The sequence below is a fragment of the Apodemus sylvaticus genome, chromosome 8 (assembly GCF_947179515.1).
Source record: "Apodemus sylvaticus chromosome 8, mApoSyl1.1, whole genome shotgun sequence".
Taxonomy (NCBI): domain Eukaryota; kingdom Metazoa; phylum Chordata; class Mammalia; order Rodentia; family Muridae; genus Apodemus; species Apodemus sylvaticus.
Window position 1 is genome coordinate 106879262 of NC_067479.1, and position 14351 is coordinate 106893612.

Genomic DNA, 14351 nt, shown 5'->3' on the forward strand with positions numbered 1-14351 from the left:
TCCCTCTGCCTCAGTTTCCCCAGGACCATGGGAATGATGTTACTTGCCTGACAGTGTAAGCTTGTAGAGCTGAATGAGACACTTGTGAATTGCTTGTCAAGTGTAGGCTACAGGCTGCCTAATGCATGCTCTTGCATTATTTGTATAACGTGGCAAAAAAAAAAAAAAAAAAAACCAACAACAACAACCCAGTAAGTGCTATATATTGTATTTGCCAGTGAACTCTTTTCTCCTTGGATATTGAAATATTTGCTCTGTTCAATTGCCAGAGAATAAATGAGTGTGAGAGAACTGACCATCAGAAACAGCTCGCAAGGGGGATGGAGAGACAGCTCAGCGGTTAAGAGCACTGACTGCTCTTCTGAAGGTCCTGAGTTCAAATCCCAGCAACCACATGGTGGCTCACAGCCATCCGTAATGAGATCTGACCCCCTTTTCTGGTGCATCTGAAGACATCTACAGTGTACTTAGATATAGCAATAAATAAATCTTTAAAGAAAGAAAGAAGAAAGAAACAGCTCACAAGACGTATTTGGAGGAGCCCAGTTTCGTGTTTGCTCTTGGCTGAGCCTGGACTTCCTCACTGGACAAGGCAGGAAGGTGCCTGCCCTCAGTGAGGTCCTGGTTTATCTGGGAATATGGCTAACAAGCTAAGCGAAAAGTTGTAGACAATTACAGATTGTGATAACTTCCAAAGGAAACGTGGTTTTAGGTGGCGGGGTCAGCGTGAGGGAGGCAGGGGCAGGAGGGCCTGAGCTGGTTGGATATGAAGGCAGGAAGCACCCAGGTCATAATGACTGGAAGAGTACAGTGTGTACCGTGGCGTTTCCTCCAGGCACAGGGAAGCTAATGAACCATTTTAAGTGAGACAAAGATACAATTTTCTTTAGGCTTTGCCAAGGGCATCCTGGTTGCCTATGGAGAAATGGGGACAAAAGAGAAGCAAGAGCCCAGGACGGAGCCCGATGCTATTGTGTGTGTAAGGCAGATAGATGGCCCAGCTGGGAACAGCAGGTAACCTGGGGGAAGTGGGAAAATTAAGGACACACTGGGATTTGGACAACCCACAAAAGGCACTTTTCCAATCTGAATGGAACCTTGGGGCGGGGAGCAAGGGTACGCGGTACGCAGGCAGGGGTCTGGAAACGTCTGGATTTTACCTGGCCAACTGCAGGTAGAGCACCGTATTCTCACCCTCATACGTGCAAGAGGCTGCGGCTTGAGTGACCAGTGTTGGCAGGCCGCTCAGCTTTGAGTAGCCGTGACCCCCGCAGGCCCTGCGGCAGATCTCGGCTCCCTGGGCACAGAAGTCTGCAAACATGGCCTTCATGCCAGTGCTCAGTGCGTGGAGCTGCAGGGACAAAGCAGTAGAAGGGTCCTGTAGTACCATCCAGGCTTGCGCTCGGTACCTGCTGCATGCTGGCCATGGCTGTGAGGCCGGTGCCGTGCTCGGCTCGCTGTCTTGCAAGGTGGCAGACAAAGCTACTACGCATAGGTTAAGGCTCACGCAAAGGCACACAGTTATAAAGTGTGGCCATGGTGCTGTAAGAATGAAGGAGAAATCTGTCCTAGCCCGCGTCTCAGGATCTTCAGAAGAGGAGTGTCTGGGAGTGGGCCCACTCCCTTATAAGGGTCACGGGAACTTGCCAGTAGGCAGAAGTTTGGAAAAGTTGCCAATGAAGGTATTTTTGGACAACCCATTTCCTGGAAGGTGCCATGGGCTAACTGTCCACCCAAACTTATGTGTTGAAAGCTGAACCCCAAAGAAATGGAGTAAGGAGTGAACCTTTGGCATTGATTAGGTAACTCCTTCATTAGGAATGTTAGCCGCTGCAATGGCTGTATTATCGTCTCCAAAACTTGTGCTGAAATACAATTGCACAATTTGCTGCCTTTGAAAACTTTCCTGCTACTGATCCCCTCTGTGTGTGTGTGTGTGTGTGTGTGCATGTGTGTGCGTGCGTGTGCGGGTACATGACTACAGTGCATGTGTGGAGGTCAGAGGACAACCAGCAGGAGCAAGTTTTCTCTTTCTACTATGTGGGTTCTAGGGATTGAAATCAGATTGTCAGGCTTAGCAGCAAGCACCTTTCCCCACTGAGCCATGTTGCTGGCCCTGTAATTGCCATCTTCACTGTTTTAAGAGGTGATTGGGCCTCGAGGGTTTCTGGGTCGTGGATAGGTTGTGCTGTCATGGGACTAAGTTCTATATTGTGAGAGTTGCTCAGTTATAAACTCAAGTCCCCTTTCTCAGTGCCCTCCACTCTTTCTCTTGTCATGTGATGTCCTCTGCCACCTTACACTGACCTCTGACCCCTCCAGAGCTCCAACAACAAGGGCCTTACACAGCAGGAAGGTCCTTACCAAACAGTAGCAGTACGACGGAGGCTGGGCACCTCCAGAAGAATGAGAATTAATTTCTGTTGTGTGCAAGGCACTGAGTTTGTCCTGCAGCAGCATGCCTTAAGCATTTTCAGACTTTCACGCCCTGGGGAGGAAGGCCTCCTTTCCCTTTCTATTTTAGTTTCCTTACTTGCAAATTAAGACTGGAAATGGTGGATACCATGGACAGACTTAGTGAAGCAATGCTTTAAAAGCATAGTGCCTACACAGACTGAAGACGTTTGTGAGTCCCAGCTTCATCAAAGACTGAGAGTATTGAATCCACACACAGCCTGGACTGCAGTGCTCGCTCTAGGCCCAATATGGACTTTTCAAAGGCAAAGCAGAGCCTGTGAGGTGTGCACGCTATGGTGAAGGACTCTGGGAAGTCTTGGCAGCTAAACACATTGATGGTTCTGTTATATTTGTGGCCAGTAAAATAAATCAGATTAATTCAGGCCAAAGTATGCCATCAAATGCGTTCAAATGACTTTGGAGTTCTTTTGGTTTCTCTCATATACCAGGGATAGTGTATTTGTGTCCTCCACCCTCACATTACCTCTAACATTGTTGGAGCTCTCTAGGGGTCAGGGGTCAGTGAACCTCCATATTATAATACATTCACCCTGATGCCTTGGTCATTGGGAGACTGAGGACCTATGGGAGCCCAGCTGCAGACATTTCCCCACAACTGGGACGGAATTTGCCACCCTCTAGAAGTAGTTCCCAGCAAACAGAGTGTACCTCAGGCAGGAGGCTGAAGTCTTTCTTCAGAATAGCACTGTAGGAGCTGTGGAAGAATTCTAAGAGGCCGGTGGCTGTGAAATGGAAGGCGTAGCTCACAGCAAGTTGAGGAAGGAGCTTCTGCTGCTGCGTCTGGAATTCCAGGATTTTTGCCTCTGGGTCACTGAAACGAGAAAAGAAGAAGGGTTTAGAAGTTCACTCCAAACCATCTACCCCTTGACACTGTCAAGCCATAAAAATGGACCTTTGCAAGGTTGACATGAGGCTACTGTGTTTTAAACCTCACCTAACACCAACATCCATATGTACTTTTCTGTATAAATGTCCACAGCTTATACATCCATTACTTTAGCTGAAAGTCTGAAAGGTTCTGAACTCCAAACCATCTGAACCCAAAGACCAGGAGAAGGAGTGTGGTCCTGTCCCACTGATGACTGGAATTCACGACACTCCATGTGCCTGCCGTGTTATAGGAAATGCATTGAGTTTAACAACACTTAGGCTATGAACTTGGGTCCAAAGAAACATAAAAAAAGAAATGTCTTCCATGTCCATCTCTGTGACACGATTGTAATCAGGGTGAGACACTTCTGCTGCCCAGATAGAGACCTGAAGGCCAGGAATGGCACAGTCACCACTGTCTTTTGGGTACCCAGTCCTCCAAGGACGATGCCTTCAGCCTGGAATTCAAAAGCCCAAGGCCTCACACGGAGGCTGTTGTGGGTTTTCAGAGGAAGGGCCTCTGAAATTCAAGCTTTGTAGCTTTATTGTATTTCACCCTTGCCACCCTTGAAACTCAGCCTGTGTTACCTCTATTTTACAGACTTAGAAGCTGAGGGAGAAAGAAGGGCATTTGCCCATGGCTGCCTGGCATCTAATCCTCAGTATGTCTGTGGCAGGCTGGTGCCCATGCCTGGGGTCCATGGCATCAAATAACACCAGGTCCTAGGGCTGTCCAGTCCTGGTGACCTCACTATGTATAGGTAGGACATAGTCCTGGGAAAGGAAGCCTTATCAAGCCCAGGCCAGTCAGCAGGACGGAGATAAAAACTCTCCTGAGCACCATGAACTGTTAGGCTGTGATATGCTGTACAGCCCCCCTCCTTCTTACTGTGGTTTGACCTATCCCAAAAGACTGTTGTTTCCACAAATTTTAAATTTAACTAGTGTATTCTTTCTGGAAACACACATATACTCTCCGGTGTCATAGAGCAACCCTTGGCATTCTGTGTCATGGAATAGAGGGAACCAGAGCCAGATACAGTGACAATGAGAAGAAAGGGTCTAGACTGAGCTTCCCATAGCCAAGCAGCATGAGTTCAGCCTCATGCAGTCTAAGGCAGTTGGCTTTTACCACACACAACCTGACAACAACCAACCAGCCTTGACAATTGGCAAACACAAACACTCTAGCTAGTCACAGCCATGTAGAACAAACTGGAAACAGTCAGCAAACAGTCTGAGTCACGGCAGATAGTAGAAAGTGTGGTCACACACAGAACCTGATAGGGCCACACACTGATAGGGGACAGGTTAGGCCAGACAGTCTGTCAGTGGTGTAGCGGGAGCCTGAGACCCCATCTGGACTGCATACATGTGCGTGCCTGTGTGCAAGTGTGTTTATCTGTGTGTGACCTGCTCCAATACCATGGCTCTGGCAAAGCTGGTGTAGTGTGGGACTGAGTGTTAAACATGTCTTCCAGGGTCAGCCTTTGGGTGCTGCTTGCCTAGGCCGAAGACGAGACTGGTGGCGGATTACTGAGTAGCGCACAGCAATAATACAAGCCTTCTGGAGAGAGGGTAGGATTCCTGAACACAGCAGCTGCACCCGCGTCACCAACATGCCAAGATAATTGATCTGTTGTGTCCCGAGCCTCTGGTAGGTGCCATCTGGCAAGACCTGTGTGCAACAAAGACAGGTGCTGGGTTGGAGCCAAGTTACGCCAGGCTGTACCTCCATGAGCCTCCATCTCTGCAGGCATCCCACTTTTCCTCATCTGAAGCAGACCCCTGGTGCAGCATGGTTGCTGACACGTACAAATGCTTTCATGAGAATCCCCACCTTTTACACCTAAAGAGGAAACGCTGGCTGATTAGGACTTCTGCCAGCATCTGGGGCACATCTGTTCTCTAATTGATTCCAGGAAAGCAGCAGGTTCGTCCTCAGCTCCTCCCCTTTCTGGGGACTGCTCTGTCACTGTTCCTTATGACTGCTCTAAAACCTTGTGCTAAGTGTTTACACCTGGGGAGTCTTAGGCTTAAAGTGGCAACATTTTGCCAACACCACTGTGCTTCTAAGCTCAGTTTTGCCTTGATCTGTGGCACCCCTGAAACTCTTTTGGAGAGAAGTGGGCTTGTGGTCCAAACTCAGCTTTGCTGAGGCAGACTCAGAGCCTGTGGCAGCTGTGTAAAGGGCAAGTCCCCTCCCTAGGCATTCTGGGTCCATAGCCTTCCGAGGCATCTAACCTCTGCAAAGCGACTGAGCATGTTCTCTCTGGGAACTCTCACGTGGTTCAGTCGCAGGAAGCCATTGTCTATGTGATTCAAGCCCATCTTGGGGCCTATGTCCCCAACTGTGATTCCTAGAAGAGGGTAGAGATGAGGATGCCTGTCAGTTGGTGCATGCATTATGGCAGATGCACATGCACACACACACATGAACACACACACACACACACACACCCACACTGTGACTCAGGTATCTGTAAGCAAGTCGAAGTCAGACAGATGCTGAATCTTGTACCAGTCTAACAGCCAGACCATATTGGCCCTGTCAATAGATTCCTTCTAGGCAAGGGAGACACACCCAAGCTTCTGTGCATTTCTTGGAGACTCAGGACTAGGTAGGTTGGTGGACTATCTTCTCGGTCGGTGGGGGGTCCTCGAGGAAGCAGCAGGGATTACCTGGTAGTGGGGTGTGGTCCTCTAGGCTCCGGATGGGCACAATGAAGGCATGCATGCCATGCCTGGCTCCTAAGCAGATCAGCTGGGCTAGGACCACAGCATGGGTGACCGACCGTCCCACTGAGGCGGAAAGAAGGGAGGGAGGCCTGTCACAGGAAGCCCTGTGGCCTGTCACAGGAAGCCCTGTGTACCATGTCTTGCTCCTGTTTGCTGGGTTTAGGTTGTTGTTAGACCTTTGGGTCCTTGAAAAGTCAGTGATGATAGAAAAATTTGGCACAAAGATCCTGGCTTGAACAAAAGTAACTGACTTAGTAAGGAACTTGAAGCGAGTAAACTTTGAAAGACTTTTTGTGCCCGGCCACAGCAGCTGACTGTACCGTCAGCCCTGTAATGAGCACAACCATTTCTTATCAAAACCCAGCAAGAGCTTAGCTCTTGGCTGAACTAAGAGGAGTCATATTTTCCACATAAGGACACTGAGGCTCAGAGTACAGAGCGAATCACTGAATCACTGGTCTGCAGGGGCAGAGCTGGAATTTAACCACATCAGCCTCATCTTGAAGATAGGTTTCTTCTCTCTGGAAATTTGATATTGACTCCTCACTCAGCTTAGTCCCCCTTTCCCTCTCCCTTGTCCTTCCCTTCTCCTCTCTGTCTGCCTCGCTTTCTCTGTTCTGTCCCCTGCCCTGCTTTCATTGAATGCACGTGTTTCGTTAGTTTCCACACCAGGCATTTTGTCACTGGGTCTCCAAATGCTACAGTGGAGTCCTTAGAAATGATTTCTCAAAGGGACCCTTGGCAGGATCCTCCTGTCTTGGAACTCAGAGATGGTTGGTGTGGCTGCCACCTTGTTGGTTGGATGGCCATGTGATTGGAGCATGTCTGGGTTTAGAGTGGCAAGGGAGGATTTTTAGTAACTAGTCACAGAGCATCTGCTCTGCTCCAGTGGGTGGCAAGCCTATTGTGTTAACTTGGGGAGGCTAGAATATATGATGTTTTTGGGAGCCCTTGGGGCAAGACTAGGATGGTGTGTGTGTGTATGGTGTATTGTGAACATATATGCACAAGTGTGTCTGGGTGGATAGTGTATGTATGTACTCTATACGTGTACAAGTACCTGTGACAGGGCAGTGTGCATATTTTTGTGTGCATGTTTCTGCATGGAGGCAATGTGTGTGTGTACAAGTCTAAGTGTGTCTGTATGGGATAGTGTGTGCCGTGTCCATACATATGTGCATTTGGGGGGTTGTTTGTGTTATATGTATATGCACAGATGTGTCTGTATGACAACAATGTGTGTGTTGTGTACATGCATGCCTGTTGGGGCTAGTATGTGTATGTTTACATCTACACAGTGTCTATGTATGGGCATTGTGTGTAGGTACATGCTGCCTGTAGGGGCAATGTTTGTGTCATGGGGCAGTGTGTGCGTGTTGTGTAATGCACGTGTGTCTGTGGGAACAGCTCCTGTTGTATATACCGGTGACCGTGGAGGGCAGCGTGTGTTTCTGTGTGTTGAATGCTTGCACATCTGTATGTGGGGGTAGTGTTTGTGCTGTGTGCATGTACACATGGGCTATATGTGGTCAGTGGTGTGGCATATTCTTAACCTCATTGCCCACAGGTTGGGTTGCATTTCCTAATCTACTCAAGACTCCCTCGGGACCTTCTAGTCACTAACTATGGACATTCTTGACATCTTATCTATTTCAGTTGATCTCAAGGTGACGAGCCGAGAACAGGACATCAACCTGATGTCTGTTCGGCATCAAAGTCAGTGACTCAGCCGTAGCTTTGCTTTCCTCGTGGAGAGACAGGGAGGTAGGAAGGAGAATACTCACAGTCCCCAGGCCACCACTTGATGGAAGTCATTGTAGGGCTGTGTATCACAAACTCCTGAGTGGCTGCATCATAGGTGGCTTCGGTTTCCAGGCCTTGCACATATGTCCCTTGGGATCAAGGAAGACAGTTAGACTGCTGGGCCAAGGTGGGGTTCTCTCTTGTGAGTAGCTTCTCGGTGGGCCTGGGGCTTGATGTGCGATAAGGTCAGATCCTGACTGTACTCACAGGCCTATCTCCCTTTCATCTGTGGGCTGTGTGAGGACGTCCTGATGCTTCCAAGAGAAATGACTTGCCCCCCCACCCCCCAGCTCATACAATGTATGTGACATTAGGAAGAGGCACTCCTTCCTCAAGACCCTTGACTGCCATCTGCTGGGAGTTCTCAGATTAGCATGTACATCTATGAACCTGAGTAGACCTTCCAGGCTGGTGTAGCACCACACTGCATGCAGCAGCTCTGGCTTACCATGTCCCAGCTCTGTCTGGGCATATGTTGTGATGATTTGGAAGTTTTTGCAGAGTTGGCCCCATTTAGCGACCTGTTCATCTGAGCCCAGGCTTCTGATAGCATTCATGGCAACACCATGTAAGCTTAAGTTGAGATATCCAGCAAGGACTCTGTGGGGAAGAGATGCTGTAGATGAGTAGCCTGCAGAAGACGGGTCTGTAAACTTTCAACCTAGGTAGGGCTCAGGAGGGAAGAGGCATCTGGCATCCTCGTGTCCCAGTAAGTCCTTGTTTGCCGAGGGAACTGTCTTTTGGGGTTATGGGTTGCAGGCAAGCCTTTCTGATGGGGCTGCCCCGGATGAGCACCTGATAGCATAAATGCGTTCAGGACTGTCTTCTGACCAGCCCAGGCTCTGACTTAGCATCTCAAGATGGAATCTCTTTTGAACTGCATCCTCGTACAACTCATCTCGGGTCATGAAGTGAAGCTTCTTCAAGTTAAACACTGGGTCACTCTGGATGATGCTTTCTGCCGCAGAAAAGAACAGAGGGGTTTGGTGGGCTTGGAAAAGGTTCCGGACAACTTCAAATCTTCCCACCCACTTGCCTCATGGAGTTGGAGAGGAAGCCAGCTGTCGCTGTCATTTAACAGATGGAACAATTGAGACCCTCGAGGAGGGAAATGTGCTTCATCCACTCCTGCAAAGCTCTGCCGCGTGTGCGGCCTCAAGGATCAGTTTGTTACTTGAAAGAGAACCTAGGCTTAGAGACAGAACTCGTTGGTAGAAGGGCGGCCTAGAATACAGAAAGCTCTGGGTTTGTCCACAGCACCGGTTCCCAGGCACCACAGGAACAAGGTCGGCATCTTTAATGCCAGCACTTGAGAAATGGAGGCAGGAGACCTGGAAGTTCTAGATCATCCTTGGCTACATAGCAGTTTGAGGCCAGCCTGGGCTACACGAGGTCCTGTCTCAAAACAATGAGCAACAACAACAGAAAGGACTATTAGTTAAAGGGGCACAGAATTAGTTAGCAGACGGTTCTAGAAAAGCATACAGGTTCAAAGCCAGCTCTTGGCCTTCTGCCGCTGCTTACCGACTTTCCTCCTCAGCACAGTGTTTGCGATGCCTCCGTCAAGGATGTTGGTGAGCCGCTCCACGCTGAAGGACGGTGAGCGCCTTTCACTGTCTATGTCAGGGTGCACTTGTCTGCTCCACGTGTCCCTCAGTGACACTCGGTGCACTGGGCTCCCCATCCTGGATCTGCCTGTCTCAGGAAGGACTTGGTTTCCTTCAGGGTCTGCTCTGAGCCACTGGGAGGTGCCAAGAACCTGTGTGCAAAAGGTGTTGCTTAGGGCTGGGGTCAGCCAGGGCCTTTCTTGGCTAGCTGAATGTTTGCACACTCCCACCCTGACTTCATGGCTACCAGGTGCGGTCCACACACTGTGCAGGAGCGAGTGCAGTCAGTATTGTTCTGTCTGCAGTAGCCAAGGTGTTTGACCACAGAGCTCCCTTCCTACCCTCTGTTTGTGTCATAGCATGCCTAGCACAGTCTTCATGAAGTCAGTGGGGGTCAGGTGAAAGAGAGCAGTTTTAGAAAGGTTGAGTGAGGGACATCTACTAGAGGTGGCTGGGAGCTGGCTGGAGTCCATCACGAAGCAGGTACCTCGTTCTCACTATACCTTCCTGGGAGGCCCACTGTCTCGGGCTAGTTGGGAGGGACTCTCACACCTCATTTGCTTCCCCATTTTCACGATACCTATTTGGACACTGTGGTGCGAGGCCTGGCAGTATCGGCCTGCAATCCCATCTGCTTGGCAGGCAGACGTGGGAAGATCATAAGACCTACCTGGGGTACAGGGTGAGTTCAAGGGCAGGCTGGGTAATTTAGTGAGACCATGCTTCTGGACGGTAGTAGGGTACCTGGGGAGTGCTTCCTAGCCTACAGAGGGCCCTGGATTCAACTCCCATACTGTAAAGAAGAGAATGAAGGAGAGGAAGGAGAAGGAGAGGAAACCTGTAGAAAGAAGGAAGAGGACAAAGCTTGCTCTCTTCCTGTGAAGTGCTTTTTCTCTGGATCTCCTGTGTCCCCCAGAGCCAAGATGGGGCCTGCTTCCTTCACAACAAAGCCTTGGCCTTTTAGCAATCCCCATCCCCCACGGGAATGGACAACTAGACCCATTCTTTGAGCTCCTTTAACCCTGTCTGTTCCTTGTCATCTCCTTGGCTACCACTCTGCGGCCTTCACCTCTTACCTGGCCTCAGTGTCTCGGTTTTCCTTTCCTGCTTGCCATTGGGAATGTGCAGAAGGGAGTCAGCAGAATGGAGTCCTAGCATGGCCACGTGCTTCCCACCAGCTAGCCTGTGGTGTGCTCTCCTCCCGACTTTTGCCCCTGTCGTTTCCTCTGGCCGAGGCTCGACTCCCCAGTGTTCCCAGTGAGCTCCGGCCTCTAGAGACCTCATGGTAGCTCAACCCTTCCTGAGAACTGGGCACCCTCATGCACTCTAGCCCCCCCCCCCCCCCCCCCCCCCCCCCCCGGCACTGAGTGCTAGGGAGGCGGCACTGTCTCCCTGGTCCCAGAGCCTGGCTGTCAACTCTCCCTGCTGCCTGTCACCTGCTCTCCTTTCCTTTATCCCCTGAGCCTGAGCCTGAAGACATAGTAAAGATCCTGTCATTTCACAGAGAGGACAGGACTGGGGAAGGGGGTACCCTTGTAAGGCCACAGCCCCTGGCAGGCTCCTGAAGAGGGGGTATGGGGTACTGACAAGAGGCCTGGCATGGACAAGGAGCCCTCTGTTTGCCTGCCTTCCTGGGAAGCTGCCTATCTGCCTCCTTTTCTTGCCTCGGGCTTCCTCTGTGCCAGATGCCCTTGTTTTCTGACCGGTCCCCAACCCTCCAGCCTCTGGCTGTGGCCAGCCTCTCCCCTAGGGCTCTGCCTCTGCCTGAGCCCCCTTTCCTCAGATGTCACCATGGCTTCCTCTGTCTTACTCAATGTCAGCCCTCCGTGGAGTTCCCTGCACCTCCTTTAACACCCAAGTCCTCTGCCCGCATTGCTAATCCCCTCTCTGTCTTAACCTTTTAACAGGCAGGGCAAGTAACTCATTGCCTTTTGTTATTGTGGTCACTGGTTTCCCCCTATCAAACTGTAAGCAGCAAGAGAACCAAAGGCAGAACCGAGAGCCAGCTGTTAGGACGCCCAGGCACTTCACTGCCATTACCTTTGGTACAGTCTGTCAGTTCTCTGGCTGGCCCGGGACTAAAGCTTTTGACTCACCTCTGTCCTGGGACAGCTCCGTAGGCCGGGCTGGCCTCTTCCCTATAGGTCCGATCTTCAGACTGTCGGCCACACCCCTTTCTCCTCCCCAAGGGGCAGGTATTTCCTGGCCCTGCCAGAGTATCCCATGACACCCTGCTCTTTCCTGCCAGTGTCCTTGGGCAAATAGGGTGTATTATATCAGGTGCTGGGCAACTTAGGCAAGGCTCAGCTTCCAGTCTTAGAGCTAAGGACCCCTCTGACGGTCCGCTCTATGTCCTGTGTCCAGGGGGTGTTTCCACTGTGGAATTCTGCACCCGTCCTGCTTGCAGGGAGGCAGGCTGGTCACATCACAGTGAGCTGAGCAGGCCGGCTTCCGGGTGATTCTTACAGGAAAGGATCTGCCCTGCTTCTGCTCTGACTGTGGCCTTGTCTGTGTCGTGCTTGTCACCAGTGTACCCACAGTCCATCAGCCTCCCACCCCAAGCCTGGGCTCCGAATTTGAGGAGGAGGGCAATGTGTTATACAGGGTCCTGAGAACTTGGTCTCCACGAGTGAGGCCGACTGGGACCTTCCTTTGTATCCAGCCTTTGCCCTAGGAGGTAGGGTGAATTCTTCATGGTGTGAGTGAAGAACCAGGTAGAGGCCAGTTCCCAAGTTGAGCAATAAGCAAACCAATTACCTGGAATTTGAACCAGGCCTCAGGTCACAAAGATGAACTCTTACTCCATATGTACACAAGCCATTGTACAATATTGGGAAAGAAGTCACAGGCCTCTTACAGAAATTCCAAATCTTCGTGATTCCAATGTTTTCCTCTCTGGGACCTCGTCCATCCTCCCCATGTGTGCTAATATGTGTGTATATAATGCATACTCAGTGTGTATGTGTGTGTGTGTGTGTGTGTGTGCCTGCATGCACGAGTGTGAGCACATTAAGGGACCTCACAGCTCCTCATGATCCCCAAGGTAGTATCCAGTGTGCTCTGCAGGAAGATGCACTTCCCTCTGACCAAAGGCCACCTAACCTGTCACACTGGGATGTCCCAGAGTGTGTGTGTCACTCACATCTGTTGGTAGTAGCTACAGATGGGTGATGAAGTTAGGTTAAGAAGTTTTAGCCAGGGCTGGTGGGATACTCCAGATAGGCAGAGGCGCTTGCTGCACAAGTGTCTTGACTTGAGTTCGATCCCTGCGTCCCATGGTGGGAGGAGAGACCCAACTCCTGGAGGTTGTGCTCTCACATCCACAAGTGCACCATGGCACAGGCTAACCCACTCCTCTCTTCCTCTCCCTCCCTTCCTCATCCCCCTCCCTCTCCTCCTCTCCCTCCCCCCCTCTCACACACACATCTACATAAATGAATAATAAATAAAGGTAAATAAATAAAAAATGAAGGTAACCCTGACCTCACTGTTTGGAGATGGTCATCTGGCCCCTCTAAGCATTTGTACCATCATCGATCATGGGAAGTCACTTAATTTGTCTCCATTTGTCTTTCCATATTTTAAAAAATGTTGAGAGAGAGAGAGAGACAGAGAGTGAGAAGGAGAGAGAGCGAGAGAGAGAGTTGGGAGGGCAAGTACAGATGTGCCAAAGCATGCTAGTGAATGTCGGGTGTTGTGGGGGTCGATTTTTTTCTTCTACCACGAGGGGCCTAGGGATTGAACACAGGCCATCGGGCTTGGCTACCAGCGCCTTTATCCACTGAACAGTCTCTCTGACTCTCTTATGTTTGATTTTTCAGACAGGGTTTCACTATGAAGTCCTTGCTGGTCTGGAACTTAATACCTAGATCAAATTGACCAAAACTTATGGTAATCCCCCTGCCTCTGCCTGCTGGGTGCTGGGACTAGAGACTACTATAAAGAGCTGGAGTGCTTTTGCCATCAGCTTTGGATCTACGGGTGTAGCAGGATGTCATTAGGAGCTATTTTATTGTTACGTTCCTTTAGCAGAGCAGTAAGATTTGGTTTGCCCCCAGGTCTATCTAGTGTCAGTCTTGGTCACAAGCCATGTTGGGTATGAGTTCCATCTTATGGAGAGGACCTTAAATCAGGTCTTGGTTGGTTACACCCACAAGTGGTTGTGCCACTAACTCACTAGCATACCTTGCAGGCAGATAGAAGGCTTTGCTGGTGTAGATGCTTCTCCTTTGGTAGCAGGCAGAGTACCTTCTAGAACTTCAAATACTGGGCCGTCGAGGTGGGAGCATGTGTCCACGTCTCTCAGCTCTAGATCTGCTGCAGATCTGTGCAGGCTCTAGGTAGGCACCGGCTCCACTTTTGCATGTTCAGTGAATTGTTTTTTATTTTTATTTATTTTTTATTTAGTGAAAAGGGAAGTAAAGGGAAGTAAAAACACTTTATGATAAAATTAAAGATTTACATGAAAAACATTTCAGATAAACACTTTAAAATTGACAATTTTCATGGAAAATTAGAGTGTAAAGTGGTATTGCCAAATTAATTGAAATATGGGATAGAAACATTTTATGATAGAATTGAAGATTTATGTGGAAAATATTTCTGATAAAATTGTAGAAAATTGTAGAAAAACATGTTAGAATTGAAGATTATCATGGAAAATTTTATATAGATATAATGGTAGGTATAAAAGTATTCCTAAGTTGATTGAAAGTAGAATTATAAACATTTTCTGATAAACTTGAAGATTTACATGAAAAATATTTCTGATAAAATTGAAGAAATATATAGAAACACATGTTAAAATTAAAAATTATCATGGAAATTATACAGGTAAATTGATAGGCATAAAGA

General features: G+C 49.4%; 1 protein-coding gene across 1 annotated transcript in view; it reads right to left on the reverse strand.

Annotated features, from left to right (window-relative positions):
- Window positions 1-11644, reverse strand: part of Acox2 (acyl-CoA oxidase 2) — a 34549-nt gene extending 22905 nt beyond the window's left edge. Inside the window, exons 1-10 of the mRNA XM_052190245.1 lie at window positions 11594-11644; window positions 9415-9649; window positions 8686-8848; window positions 8339-8490; window positions 7872-7979; window positions 6031-6150; window positions 5593-5708; window positions 4854-5026; window positions 3127-3289; window positions 1161-1351 (exon numbers count right to left, since the gene is read on the reverse strand). Coding sequence (XP_052046205.1) covers window positions 1161-1351; window positions 3127-3289; window positions 4854-5026; window positions 5593-5708; window positions 6031-6150; window positions 7872-7979; window positions 8339-8490; window positions 8686-8848; window positions 9415-9574 — 1346 coding nt within the window. The 5' untranslated portion in view covers window positions 9575-9649; window positions 11594-11644. The remainder of the gene's footprint in view (window positions 1-1160; window positions 1352-3126; window positions 3290-4853; window positions 5027-5592; window positions 5709-6030; window positions 6151-7871; window positions 7980-8338; window positions 8491-8685; window positions 8849-9414; window positions 9650-11593) is intronic.
- Between the last annotated feature and the right edge of the window lie 2707 nt (window positions 11645-14351).